This window comes from Protopterus annectens, chromosome 5.part1, assembly GCF_019279795.1.
Source record: "Protopterus annectens isolate FY-2018-M chromosome 5.part1, PAN1.0, whole genome shotgun sequence".
NCBI lineage: Eukaryota > Metazoa > Chordata > Ceratodontiformes > Protopteridae > Protopterus > Protopterus annectens.
In genome coordinates, this window is record NC_056736.1 from 682689026 (window position 1) to 682703272 (window position 14247).

The 14247-nt window shown below is 41.6% G+C and overlaps 1 protein-coding gene across 2 annotated transcripts in view; it reads left to right on the plus strand.

Annotated features, from left to right (window-relative positions):
* Positions 1–658: 658 nt before the first annotated feature.
* Positions 659–14247, plus strand: part of CCNA1 (cyclin A1) — a 116790-nt gene continuing 103201 nt past the window's right edge. The window contains exons 1-2 of one of the 2 annotated variants that reach the window (XM_044073300.1): positions 659–917; positions 1166–1358. In XM_044073300.1, coding sequence (XP_043929235.1) covers positions 1179–1358 — 180 coding nt within the window. In that variant the 5' untranslated portion in view covers positions 659–917; positions 1166–1178. Of the gene's footprint in view, positions 918–948; positions 1011–1165; positions 1359–14247 lie in introns of those variants that run through there. The other variant, XM_044073302.1, reaches the window with a different exon arrangement.

Here is a 14247-nt window from a genome sequence, read left to right on the forward strand (position 1 = left end):
TTTTAAAATAGACCGTCCCTTTGAAGTGGTTGCAAATCCAACCTATATATGAGGCTAAACGTAATTGTACAGAAAATAATTGCATTGCATCATATTTAGCTCTTAACCAATCAAGGGCAAATCTCAACACAATCAGGGAAAATCCAGAAATAATCAGGGACACTTCTAAAATATTAGTAATATGACTCATATTGAGACTTTGAATAAGAGAATGTGAATTAATGTGCATTTTTCTGAAGTTAAACAAGTGTCTTAACTCTAATTATTGTCATTATTAAGTGTAACTCACCACTTTTTTTCTGCAAAAGACAGGTTTTAGAAGGGATCAGGAATGACAGAGCTAAAATCTGAGTCATTATCAGGGACAGCTGAAATGTATGTCAAGTTTAACTTCTAGGGTTCCCTGTTCAGTACTAACATCCTACAACAAATATATATATATATATATATATATATATATAATTTTTGTTCTGCATAACACGAGCAGTCTTACCTCACTTATTATTTTTCCTAACTCTTCAGAGCGAGCCCGAGATCCGCCTGACGTCATTAATTAATAAGCGACTGTCTCCCCGGCGAGCTAGGCGCGCAGGAGCACGCGGACTCGGTTGCCACAGCAGCCAATGTCTGCGGGAGAGCTTGGGGCTCCCATTGGATACATTCAACAGACGCGGCTGATTGAAAGTAATTATAGTAAGAAGGAGCGCACAAGCCCCCTTCAGAGGCAGCAGCGCTAGTGAAAACTCTGTTGTCTAGTTAAGGTTATTAGTATTACCTGGTGCTTTTTAAATGGGACAATAGCTTCCCTACTCTAGTACATAGGCGTGTAAAGCCGTGTATAGTTGCTACGTTTTGTGCATTTTAGCAATTGTTTGCTGTTTTAAGAGAAGAAATTATTTTTGGCTTATTAGTAGCAGGTACGAGTAGAACCAATAAGCACGTAGAATGTACCGTGTATATCTGTTTCAGTATTTTTCATCTGAACTGAGCAGTTGGGGGTGTTTTTTTAAGTTAGTATAATAACCCTTGCTCCATATTTTGCAAGCCCTAGATTGCAAATGTAAAAGTTTTTTTTAATATAGAAAGCCGCTGTCATGATCTTACGAACAATACAAAGCTGCTCGTTCATAACCGTGTTTACAATTTTTCATTTATGTTTTTTTAGGATATTTTGAAGAATGCTCCGGAATAATTCTTATCTGGTGTCTAATAAAGCCATGCCTGCTTATCTACAATCCTCCGAGTTTTACAAAAATAGCGCACCAATTTTGGGCGAGCACCGAATATCCCAAGCACCAGCCAGGAGTGTGCTAGGAGTTCTGAATGCAAACGAACAGTACAGACAGCCTTGCAAGCAGGTGTAGTAGTCGTCAGCCTAATATTTTCCAGTTCACATTAGTTGTGCCTAATTAACACTGATCTATATTTAGCTCTCTTGTGCAAATATATTTAATGCTCCATGGTTCAGGAAGTTTAAAAATGCATTAGTCCTTCTGACGTATTAAGCCTGTAGAGCTTCTTTGTGCCTCTTAATGGGATTGTTTTATTCAAGACCGGGTAACGGCCTTCCTCTTGACTGACCCGGGGACTCATTTCTACCTTTTCTCCTGCATTGAGGCTTCTAACAAATATTCACCGTAAATATGCGGTCATACCAAGTTACCATAACTGTGCATAAGCATATTCACTATGTTGTGAGCTTCCTAATTGAAGCTGCTGTTTGTGTCCCACGTCTTGCCCACTTGCTGTACGTTGCAACCGACAGTCCCGGTAGACTGTAACTTTTAGTCCCTTGGGTAAATGTCTAAAATCCCTACTGAATGCGTGAAAATACCTGTTTGCAATTTTCCTCTAAATGCTGAGAATATTGCTTTACATTTGACTAGCACAGCTTTACTCCTCCCCTGACACTTTCTGTCGAAGCTGCGCTTCCTCTTGCTTTATATTCCAAGTTTAATACTATGTATCACCTGGTGTACTTTTAACTAAACATAAAATGCAGCAGAAATTAGAAGGGCCTTTTATGCCTTGGTGTCAAAGGCAAAGACCAATTGTTTAGTTATTTGCCTTGAAGGTGATATAACTACCTTTTTGTTTAAAACATTTTGTGCAGGTAACTGTCCTGTGTGTGGGGGCCCGTACTGTCCTAAGGGGCTTTGTGGTATAAGAAATGGGGAAGGTGGCAACTACTTTAGTTTGTGTAATCCTAACAATGTTAACATTTGCACTCAAAGATAAAGGTGCAAAATGCTGTTTATGAAATGTAGGGAAGTATGTTATGAGCTAAATGTATAATTTTTCTCTTCTGGTCTTGTATATCTGTAGTGGTACAAAAGTATGAATAAGCTGGAAAAGCTGGAAAATTTGCCAATGCAACAATGTTCCTTTTGAAAGTCTGTTATAAATCTGGACTTCCATTCGGTCAGATTATGGATGGCTTTGCTATAATGGGAGAACTTGTACATAACAGTACAGAAAAAAATGTACAAGACCCTGGGGGAGCTAATGAACTATGTGCTGTTGGCTTTATTACCCTAGATATTAAAGCTGTCTATTTGCCAGACTTATTCAAGTGGTCCTGGTACTTGCATATTATAGCAACCAGCTTCCAAATGGTTTTGGTCCTGAAGTGGATCACTGAAGTCTAATTGAGGATAGAATTTTTAAAACAAATCTGCAGACTGAGAAAGTTGCATTATTGTAGCCAGGAATGGGGAAATGTCTGTGGTAAAGTGAAGGAGCAGTAGATTGAGGCATGATCTCTGCAATAATGCATACAGGAGTAGTGCTGAATGTGCTGTATGGCAGTAACCCTTTTGGAATCTTCGTAATAAAGTATGAAAAGCTAGTGCTAACCAACAAAACTACTATTAGTAGCTCTCAGGGAATTTGCTATGGGGTGTTGTCCCTTTTGTGGGAATATGTTAAAAGGAGGCTAAAAGAATAGTTAAGGCACAGAACTGAGCTATTTCACTGGAGTGGGTGGCTTCAGCCATAATTCTGAACTGGTCTAACCCTTAATAGGACCACTATGAGTAAACATGTGTAGACTAATCTTGCCATGAAGCTTTACTCAACCAAACCTGCAAGCAGTGCAATAATTACTAGCACTAACACTTCATGAGGGAGCATGCAAGAGTGGCTTGTTTATTAGGAAAGCTGATGTGTTGTGGAGGCATTGATATGTTGCCCTAGCCCATTTTGTCAAATCAGTCCCAAAGTGAGTCTGAAAATCCTCCTGCAAAATTTTTGGAGTGACTCCACACTTGTTGCACCATCTAAGAAGTTGAAGTAGCTGAGAACCTCTTAGTTTAGGTCTTCTCTCCTTTCACCTTCATCCTTGAGAGCTAGGATGTAACTTTCTGATATGGAAATCAAAACTTACAACATTGGTACTAATTACTTACCAAGTTTACTTCAGATATAAAGCGCCCCAGGGAAGGGGGAAATTTTGACAGTTGCGGTCAGAAAGGCCCAAAATTTGGCTGAATAGTTCTAGGATCTCTTGGCTTTTTGTTTCAAGCCCATAAAGTACTTTCCATCTCAGTCAAATGAGAGGCAAAATATTAAGACTTAATTTGATCCCCAATATGGCATGCACTGAGGAAGTGAGCTAGGATGTAAATGTTGTAGGTGGGAACAGATGTGAAACTGTAGGTAATTCTCTAGGTTCATACTAGGTAATTCTCTAGGTTCATACCAGGCTATCTTCCCTAGGGCATTTATAAGCCTAGCCAGTGTGTTTGACTTTCGCCACCCATTTTAAATTAATTTTGCTATGCCCTTTTTCAAGGTTAGTATACTGTGCCTCTGTCTAACAGTGACACAAGTGATACCCGGGGTAAACCTACGATCTCCCATCCACTCATCAAGATTCCTCTTGAGTCCAGGTGGGAAACCTGGACTGGGATTTTATTCCAGAGTGAAGGGAGCCTCTGGGTTATGAATCTGTCCCTCTAGCATGTTCTATTTATTTCAGTGCTGAGGTTAAAGTCTCTCGAGCGTGTAGCTCGATGGGATTTGGATTTTCTGAGGTGTAGCATGTCCATTAATGCCGGGTTGGGGCTTTATACATCAGGCACAGATCTAGGTTGGGGAAAAACATTCTGGGGTACTTGAGTGCAGTAAATGGCTGTCATGGCACTGACTATGAAACTATCTTAGGGCATAAATGGAGGGATGTGGTACTGAAAGTGGTCTTTAGGATGGGTTGCTCAAATTATTTTCACAATTGGTATCACTAGGCCAATGGCATCTCTTCAGGGGGGAAATCTGTCCTGAATATAATTTCTTCAGAACTGCTATGGGGTTTTTCTACATCACCTGAGCTGCCAGTTAAACTCTGGCAGTACATTGTGCCTAAAAGATGTAGCGCACAAGAATACTATACTGCAGTATCTGCAACGGAAAATAGAAGTACCTGGTGTGGCAAAATAGTTGTAGCCTCTTGGTTTGCTCTAGCTGCAAAGTGCTACCTGTTAACACTGACTCTACATTAGCTGGGAGACACCAGTAGTATGTAACTGCACTGTAATGATGGAAAATGGTGTTTGTCCCCCATGTTGGGTTATAGTTTTCAGACAAGAAAAGGGGAGAGCATGTTTATCAGAACATGGCTTTTGAGGCTACATCAATAGGACAGTTAGGACCTTGTCCAAAGTCTCTGTGCAAGCTGTGTACTGATAAGAGGTTTCGTATGAAAGTCTGCTGTGCAATGGCAAATGGGGTTGTCTAATGCTAGAGGTTTCATATGAGAAATGCTTCAAAACTTTAAGGGTGCATACACTTTTGATGCTGACCAGTGATAATATGGTTAATGGATGTCTCAAGTTTGGAATCTAAAAGGTATCACTTTTCAAAAGTCTATGGCAATTGTCCTAAAGGAGGGCCTACTAGCATGTAGAACTGATGGTTGTAGTTTGAACAAAATACTCCATGGTTGTAAAGTGAAGGGAACAAGGCAGATGAGCACTTTTCACTGGCCGTGACTTAACTTGTGCAGTTGGGATCGGATTCTGCTTCCCGTGTTGTGGATTTGGCGATGGCCGTGGGATGTACCTTTTGGTGAAAAATCTGCTTGTAGGTCTACTAATCATTCTGACATTGCTAGAAGTGCCCACAAGAAAGCAGAGGATAAGACTGTAAATGAGCTCCCTGTATTTGATACAAGAGGTTGAGTTCTTGGGAGGTTATCTAGATCTGAAATATTGCTTTTTGTTACTGCTTTTTTGTTATGATTATTGCTAAAAATGTCATGTTTGGTCTAAACTCTTCAAACTGGTGCGGCTTGCAAACTTTCTCAATTCATGAAATACAAAACTTGGTGGCTTAGCAGGCTTCTTAATGGTGTCCACTGGATAGGCAGAAAGTCATAAGGTTGCTCCACTGGATAGGCAGAAAGTCATAAGGTTGCTGAGGTGGAGGGTATCTGGGTAGTGGACACTGGATATGCTGGAATTTAGCCCGGGACAGAGTTGGTTAGGCAGCTTTCTTACTCCTGTAAAGTAAAAAAAAAAATGGATGTTTTATAGCCAGTTGAACCAGCACACTTGTGCCCAAACTCCAAAACAAGTTTGTATGTTATACACATCTGACTTTATCCTTGCTTTGCTCTGTTTTGCATTTGTGCTTTATGCTGCTGCCACTCACCTACTTTAAATTACTCCACCCTTAATGTTCTCTACAGTTTTGAAAAGGGGAAAATACTTCCATAGACAGCGGCAACATTTGAAACCATTTAAAAAATGTGTTCCTAGTGCTTTAGTGTATTGTAAACTCTAAGTTTTAGTTCTAAATCTGTGATCTTAGTGCTCATAGAGTGTGCTTATCTACACTATTGTAGCAGATTGCTTGTTAAGGGTATACTTAAATCTGCGGCTGGCCAGACTAGTCACATGACAAAGCATATTCACTTTCCTTCCAAGCATCTATACAGCTAGCCTGACTTGGCAGGGTTATGCTTTCAGTGTGGTCAAATGGAAAATGCTCCATTATAAAGAACATGTTAATACTACTTGATACAAGGAGAGCAGTAAAACACACTAGTCAGTATTTAGTGTGATTTTATGGAAAGACTACAAATACAATTGCGCACAAACCCAGAATTGTTGAGCTATAATCCTGCTAAGTAATTTTGCTTTAAAGTAAATGTGAATTGCCAATTAGCACTATTTCAGTATAGTGGAATATTAATGGACAACTGTGAATTTTCCTGTCTGCACCATGGCATTTCACTCCATACCCCTCAACATCATAAATAAAAATAGAAAACTGTACTGCAGGACATCAGACTTAAGAATTGGTGTCATTTTCTATGCTGCTTATTGGCTGGTAAGTTGCTAAAAGAAGCAAGACTTGAATGATCTGGACACCATAAAGCAGCTGCGTGTTTGTAAATCTACAAAGATGCTAAGCTTTAATAAGTAGGATTCAATGAGCAAGGTTTCCAGACTGAAAACTCAGAGCAAGCGGTTTTTCTGGTAAAAGCCTTTGAATTTGCAATTGGTCCAAAAACTCTTAAAATTCCTTTTAAAATGCAACAATTTAAATCTTAAACCAGACTGGCTTGGTGGAAAAATACAAACAAACCACCATTTTATTCTTTAGTCTCCATCCCAAATGAGTAAAATGTCTGGCATTGCTTTGAGATTAACACTAAAATTCTGTGTACCAATTCTTCAAATTACAACTAAACTTGGGTTGGTAAGGTCTTTGCCGTTGTGCATAACTAATTGCCTACAGATTCTAGGCACTTTATTTGGGTGTTTAAGCTTGTGGTAACCTGCATATGTCAACTTCATGCAACACCCCAACAATGCAATTGGTTACAATCATACAAAACTGGTTTGGGTGTTTAAGCTTGTGGTAACCTGCATATGTCAACTTCATGCAACACCCCAACAATGCAATTGGTTACAATCATACAAAACTGGTTAACATTTCTTGATGCAAGAACTATTACACAACTCTTCAATATGATCTCTCTAAATGTTTGGTCCATTCTGCCATCTTATTGATAACACATTGCATCCAGATCCACGCTGTTGCATCTAGGGGTTCTGGTCTTTCATCTTTGTTTTCACAAGAGAAGACTTGTTAGTTGTTAGTCTGGAGATGTCTGAATACCAAGTCATACAGATGTACTTGCACAAGTGATAACCTAGTGTCATAATTGCCCTATCTTTAGCCAGTAGCCATCTCACCTTGGGTGCTCAAAGTGCCTCATCTTGACTACTTTATTGCCTAGTAGTAGTATCTTCTGGTATTTCGAAAACTTTAAAGCTGAATCGTCTTACTTGAATGGGGTGTTGACTAATTTTGTCTTTTGGAAAAATGGAGCATATTTGGTGTGCCTGCTGTCTGTGGTTCCTCAGTTGGAAAGCAAGCTGACAAATGTATGCGTTCAGTTCCTCTACATCTGCCAAGGTCTGTTTTGATCTAAACCAGGTGTCTAATAGCTTTGCACACTTGTATACAGGCTATGTGCGCATATATAGCAAAACATTTCCCTGTGAAAGGAACCACTTCATCACCATGTTGAGCTTTGCCCTTTCTCAGTGTAGTGCAATCCTGGAATTGGTATATTTAAGTAAGCACTTGGTGATTTAATTTTAATCCGCTTAAGGTGGTTCCTTTCACAGAGGTGTTCAACAGTCTGGTTTCACTTGAATGTTTGTTTTTCAGAGAAGTGGTCTCAGCTAAGTGGGTTTCATTGAAATGAAAGTCCAATTCAATGTGTGTTATATAAATAGATGTACTGTATATTATGATATAAATATCTATAGATATATGATGTATAGATGTATGATGTAGAGATGGGGTCTGAGAGATCCATCAGATGTGTAGGATGCGTATTGTATTTAATGGTATGAGACTCATGGGATACATATTATGCATGTGTATAATAGTGTTAGTATATGGAATAGAACTTCTTGCAGCTTTGGGGATCTAGGTTTCCTAATTACGTGAACAAATAGTTGCAATAGTTTATTGGGTATGAATGTCCAAGTACCTAGTGGTAACTACTCAATGTGCTATTAAAGAATGGCAACAGTGCTTAAAATGGTGTGGATACTACAAAATGTCATGGATGACTAATTCCACCTTGAAATGTAAGCACAGCTAGCACACTGGATGCTATTTATTCAGTTCCATGGCTAGATCTATGGCTTGCCAATCACATCAGTGTTGCATGTTTTATAAATTTTAAGGCTATTTTGCTGTCACTACATAGACTGGACTGCACATTGTACCCTTATGCTCACATTGTACCCTTATGCTGTGCTTGGGGAAAACAAGTATGTGGTGTTGGGAAGCTTGGGGAAGTATGTGGTGTTGGGAAGCTTGTCAGTTAAGTTCTGGGCATTTTAAGTATTGTCTACTTCACGCTGTAGTTTCCCTAGTGGATACCCTTTGAGGCTAGGCTTTCTCCCGTCCTGCCTATGGCTTATTAAAATGACACCAGTGCAAAAGGTGTGAAGCCTTTTTGCAAACTCCTTATTTTGAAGACCCAGCAAATTTGCTGGGTATTGGAATTGCTTTAAACTAATCTGCTACAGCACTAGTTCCTGCCACTTGAGTGGCAGGACCACTGCACTTAGGCCTACTTGGATTCCAATTTCCTTTTGAGACACCACACCCTGTTGGAATCTGTCAATTCACTGCCACTCCTTTACACCCAGGATACTGTACCATACAGTAGTACTGGTTGCACCACTGTTTTGTACAGCTTACATTTCACTTTGTGGCATTCTACATCAACACTCTTGGGTGGTTCACTGCAGCCCCTCTAATACCAGCTTTTACCTATTCAGACTTCCAGGTACTTGATGCTGTTAACTATCTTCCCTTCTCTCAATTCTCAGCATCTGATCTCTCATTTTGCTTCCATTTACAACTTTTTCATCCCATGTGCCTTCAGAGAAGGACTGGGGAATGGAATGCAAAACTGAATGCTCCATCTGCCTGTAATGCTATGGTTTCCCTACAAGAATTTCTTTGACCAGTTTACTAATTTTGTTCATAGGGCTCAAGAGCTGAACCTTGATGCACACCACTCCCCCTGGGAGTCCCTCTGAGACTCTACACTGGTCATACATGTCATTTGGTTCTCTTGTATCGCTTGCACTAATTCTACCAATGTTCCTGATTTCACACCACTGCAGGACTGTCAAATCTGCTTTCTTGGGATCTTGTCATATGCCATATAGCTCAGTGTAAATGTTTCATGCAGTGTGCCGAAGATCTGCAGAAGTTTAAAGGTTTAATCAACTTAAAACTGTACAAAAAGATTGGTGCACAACTGAAAGGCAATAATATGGGATGCTTATAGAAAAACCTAGCCTGCAGATGGGCACATTCCCCTGACTATTTGTTGCTACTGATTTTTACTTTCGTTAGTTAACTAGTATTTTCAGGTAGGTCCACCTCAAATGAGACAACTACTTTCTGTCATGGTGTGGTTGAATCCAGCCTCCCCTGAGTTCTCATGCCATTTTTCTGGCAGTGAAGAAAATGTTTGACACATTGCCAGAGCTCATTTAGCCTATCTTAACTACCAAGTAATTGGTGTCTACTTCCTTGGCTCCATCCTGCTGTCTTGCTGAAATGCAATCCATGAAGTCTAATTACAACATTAAATCTAAAACTGAGTATTGTATCTGCTGCAGTAACCTTAGCTATACTATGGGTTATGTGCCAAGGAGGAAACAGCTGGCTGGCTTTCAAAACTTCAGCGCATGCCCTTCAGAGCTTTCCTGCTGAAGAGTACACTCTTTAGGCTTTCAAAGATCAATTTAGCTTGTGCTATTCGAGTTCCCTTTCGAAGAAACTTTCCTTTTCGGGGAAGTTATTTTAAACCTAGTGGTTTTAACACTGGCACAAGACTACTGTGTTAAAACAAGAGCACTTTCTTACGGGGGGGGGGGGTGGGATTGTATTGGGGGCTGGCTGAGTGGTCTGAATTTTTACCAGCACTTGCTGCTAGTCCCCCCACCAAGGAAAGGGAACAGTTGTCTTGGGACCATGGAACAAACTGTCCCACTCACCCACCACAAAGAGAAGCTAAGCAAACATGCTGCTGAGGCAAACTGCTAGCCTGCTGTGGTGGCAAGTAGGTGACTCTGCTGTGGCCACTTGTTGTTAGACCACTACCTCTTGCCCTGGCATCTCTGATGCATCACCTACAGCTGCTCCTATGGACTGGAGGTTAGCCATGTCCTGTGTGGCTGTTCGTTCCCTCCATGGGCATGAGAGATCACTTGACAATCCTGGGAGGGGTGGCTAGGAAATTGTGCCCACCCTGGGGGAGTTCCATTAACACTGTTGGCCCCATTTTTTTCAGTTAAAGAAAAAAACTCTGGGTCTGGCTAGTGCTTTAATTCAAGCTATTGATTATTTTGCTGAAAAGATCTCAACTCAAACCTGACCATGAGATGGACAGGTATAGAGTTTTCTGAATTTTCTAATTGAGACTCTAACCTCAGTTTTGGCTCTCCCTATTTTGGGAGGAGGTTCTTTGAGACTATTCCTAATATCTGTGGTTTCAGTGGGAGAATGTGGGGACTTAGTACCCCAACTCGTAGTTACAGATGTAATTTCCAGAACTTACTACTCCAGCTCTCAGCTTTCGAGGATGTTAATTCCTGCAGTCTTCTGGTAGCTAGCTTTCCCTAAAAAGGCAAGTATGGAGAAATATAAGCTGCTGCAGCTATTTTTTAGGGATTTGGCTCTCCTGGCGTTCTGAGGCATGTTTTGCCTATTTTGTGACAGAACAATTTTAAATTATGTTAAAGTCACTAACTTCATCTGTGACTGTTACTTCAGGGCTATAGCCACTGGTACTGTTTTGGGGTTTGTCTGGCTGCATTCTCAGAACCACCCCAGATGTTTAAAAAAAAAAAAAAACTATATATTTTCTTGGATAGTTTTTGGCCCCTCTTCTGCAGCAGTGATCAAAGTCATGTGATGAAGGGCAAGTTTGATAAGGGAATCTCAAGACTTTTCAACCCCCTCTTCCAGATTCTCTAACATTTATCCAAATTTCAGTAGCCTCAAAATGCAGGTTAATGGATGTTTAAGAAATGGCAAGCAGTCATTTTGACATGGACTAAGGTGTTTACCCCCCTGATCCCATTTACCTTCCAGAACGTTGTGATCTCAATTAGATTACATCTGGTAAGTGCCACATTGGGGTTTCTTTTCAGTCTTGTATTTTGCTTACCTACCTAGAGTTAGTCATCCCAGAAGGGAAAATGTCATTGTGGGAGTTTGAGTCCCTATAAGGATTCAATGTCTTTACTGTGTGCTTCCCCCAGACTACATCTCTTTTACTGTAAGATGTGTAAAAGCTGTTTGTCTTCCCTGGACATTTTGTTGTCCAGCTGCTTAAAACAGTTGGCCCAGGGTAACATGGTAAAACTTTTAACCCTGAGATACTCCTAGGTAAGAAGGCTGAAATATCTGCTTTCACTGGATGTCCCTTTAGAAATGGGTATGGATCTGTATGTCATTTGGCATCTACATCAGACTTCTCTGCTGTGACCATGTCTTGAGACCAGCATGGATCAATCTTTTTACAAATCTGAGGTGTTTGAACACTGAGGGGGAACTGATTATCTTGGAAAGTCTTTAGAGGGATTTTGCAGATTCTGGTCAGGAAGGAGGTTTTTAGGTTTTCTTATTGAATCTTGAGTTGGAACCTTTTGAAGTTGTTAAATCTCCTAGTTTATTCTCACTGGGTTTGGAGCCGATCCTCTACTCCGACACTGGATAGCAAGCTCAAGGTTTGCCAGTGGCTTGAGACAAAGCCCTTTAACCCACAATACACTCATGGAATTACCTCCGATCTAGTTTGCCATGGCAAGAGAGCTCTGATCCAGCTAGCTCTGACCATTTTCTGGGAAAAATTAACCAAGTCTATAAAGTTTTCTTGTTTTAAGTGTGTTAGTATTGGGTCTTTTTACTCTATAGTTAAATACTTAATAGGTTTAGGGCCTTGTTGGCTTTGTGTGGGCCTTTAGCCCTTTTTTTTTTTTTCTATTAATCTTTATAATAGGCTTTTTCTGTGGACGACTTGGCCCTATATTATCTATATAATACTGTTCTAGATAGTGCCCGGATTGGGCTTAGTTGCTTGTGGATCTTTCAGTCATTAAGGACTTTACTAATTGACCTTTTTGCAGTTTACTGTTTCTTTTAAAGATGTCTGAGGAGAAATCCCATCCTAAATCGGGGTTCAAAAAATGCCCAGATTGTGGGCAGAATGTCCATCACTGACTGGACACATTCAATGTATCTATTGTCTGGGGGCTAAACACCTCCAAGACACCTGCAGCATTTGCCACTCCAAGAGTCCTCTTGGAGAGGAGAGAACTTTATTGACAGGGGATTGCTATAGCAATCCTTTTTCTGAAGTTTTGAGTAGCCATGAGGGTACTAGAACATCCTCCAAATCCTCCCATAAGGTCTCAAGGGCTAAGATTTTTAGGAGGGTCATCTGTTTCAGTCATCGAACACACTACCTTTGATTCGGAGCCAGCTCTCTGTATTGGAGCCATTCGGAGCCAGCTCTCTGTATTGGAGCCGGTCTCTGAAGTTCCTTCACCTTTGCTCCAGTCAGCACCTTCGGTGCACTCTGCTAAGTTCTGTCAGCCTTCCAAATTTGGACATGGATCTGCTAGTGCAGAAGCACCTACAGGCACCAGGACCTGCCAAATTGTTGGCCCTAACCAGCTCGTCTCTACCAAAGACCATAGAACCAGATTTGTCTACTCCCGAAGGAAATTGGTGGTTGAACCCTTGGAGCAGCAGATACCTGCACTGGTGTTATCCGCTCAATCTACTCTGTCCTCTGCACTGACCGAGGGCTCTAGGAGCAGACACTCCTGTCTGGTCTGGGGAGGATAGCCAAAGCACTCTTCCTCTTGGATTCTGCTCCAATGAGCTCAGCTCCTACCTCAGGCTCTGAACCTAGGGTTTCAGTGCAGGAGGAACAGACAGTACTCTCGGGTCCATCCACTCATCGGAGCTATGGTGTCTTCAATGCTATGAGGAGGGTGTTGTCTTCAAAGACATTTGCATCTGTTCAACTTTCCCTCTCCCCTCAAGCTCCTGTCTGCTTCAGCTACCGGTCCCTCTTAAGCATAGACCTCCCCAGATCCCCCACTGAGGAGGTGCCCAGGAAGAGACTAAGAGGAGGCACTTAAGACTCCCCACGGGAGTCTGACATCTGACACTGACTTGGATGAGTCCGAAGGGTCCTCTCTATCCCCCTCTTAGGATATCCAAAGGGTCCCCTCTATCCCCCTCTTAGGATATCTCCTTTGCAGAGATACTAGAGATCCTTAGAGGGGTGATTGGCAGTCCCAAGACCCCTACTGAGGAGTCCATAGCTTTTTGGGTCTCAACCTTCCACTTCTTGGGTGTCTCCACCTTGTGACCTAGCTCATGGAACTGATCTCTCATAAGGTGTGGGAGTTGCCAGAGGCCATGGAACCTGTCCCTCATAGACCCAATAAATTCATCTGCTCCAGTGGACAAACCATTTTTGACAAAAGGAGTGTGTGCCTGATGCCATGGTGGTAGCTGCAGCCACCAAAAGAAGTATCGGACATATTCTTGTATCCCTCCCCCTAACAGATTCTAGCATTGGGAAGTGCATATTTAGTTCAGCGACTTTTTGTCTGCGATCACTAAACTACTGAACCCATTTTACAAGACTACAGAGAGACCTCCTGAAAGAGCTAGGAGATATCTCCAGGGTATGGTAGCTGCAGGAGTGGCCTGCTTGCTACCCTAAACAGTGGTAAACTTGTTTCATCCTATGCAGCTGATGGCTAGAGTAGAGCCGCTAGTTCGGGCATTGTTCTTCGAAGGCAAGCCTGGATGCGTCAGTTCCTTTGTGGAACCCTTTAAGTCTTCCTTTATTAATACCCTATTCGATTCATCACTGTTTGGGCCCAAAGTAAAGGAAACTTTAACCAGGTGTGAGCAGGAAGGAAAGACCTTCTCTGCCATTGGAGTCCATTTTTCGACCCCTACTTGCCCTACCCCAAGGGCCCTAGGGGAGGGAAAATGTGGTTCCAAAAAGCTTAGGCAGCCTTTCAGGACTCATTGAGAAACCCCTTCTACAGGCAGTGGATGGGGTCATAACAGAAGACACTGTCCCATGGCAGAAGGGGATCCACAATATCAGGATGGCAGGGGTTATTTCTCTGGTCAGTCCTACCAGTGCCCCTGAAAGGGGGC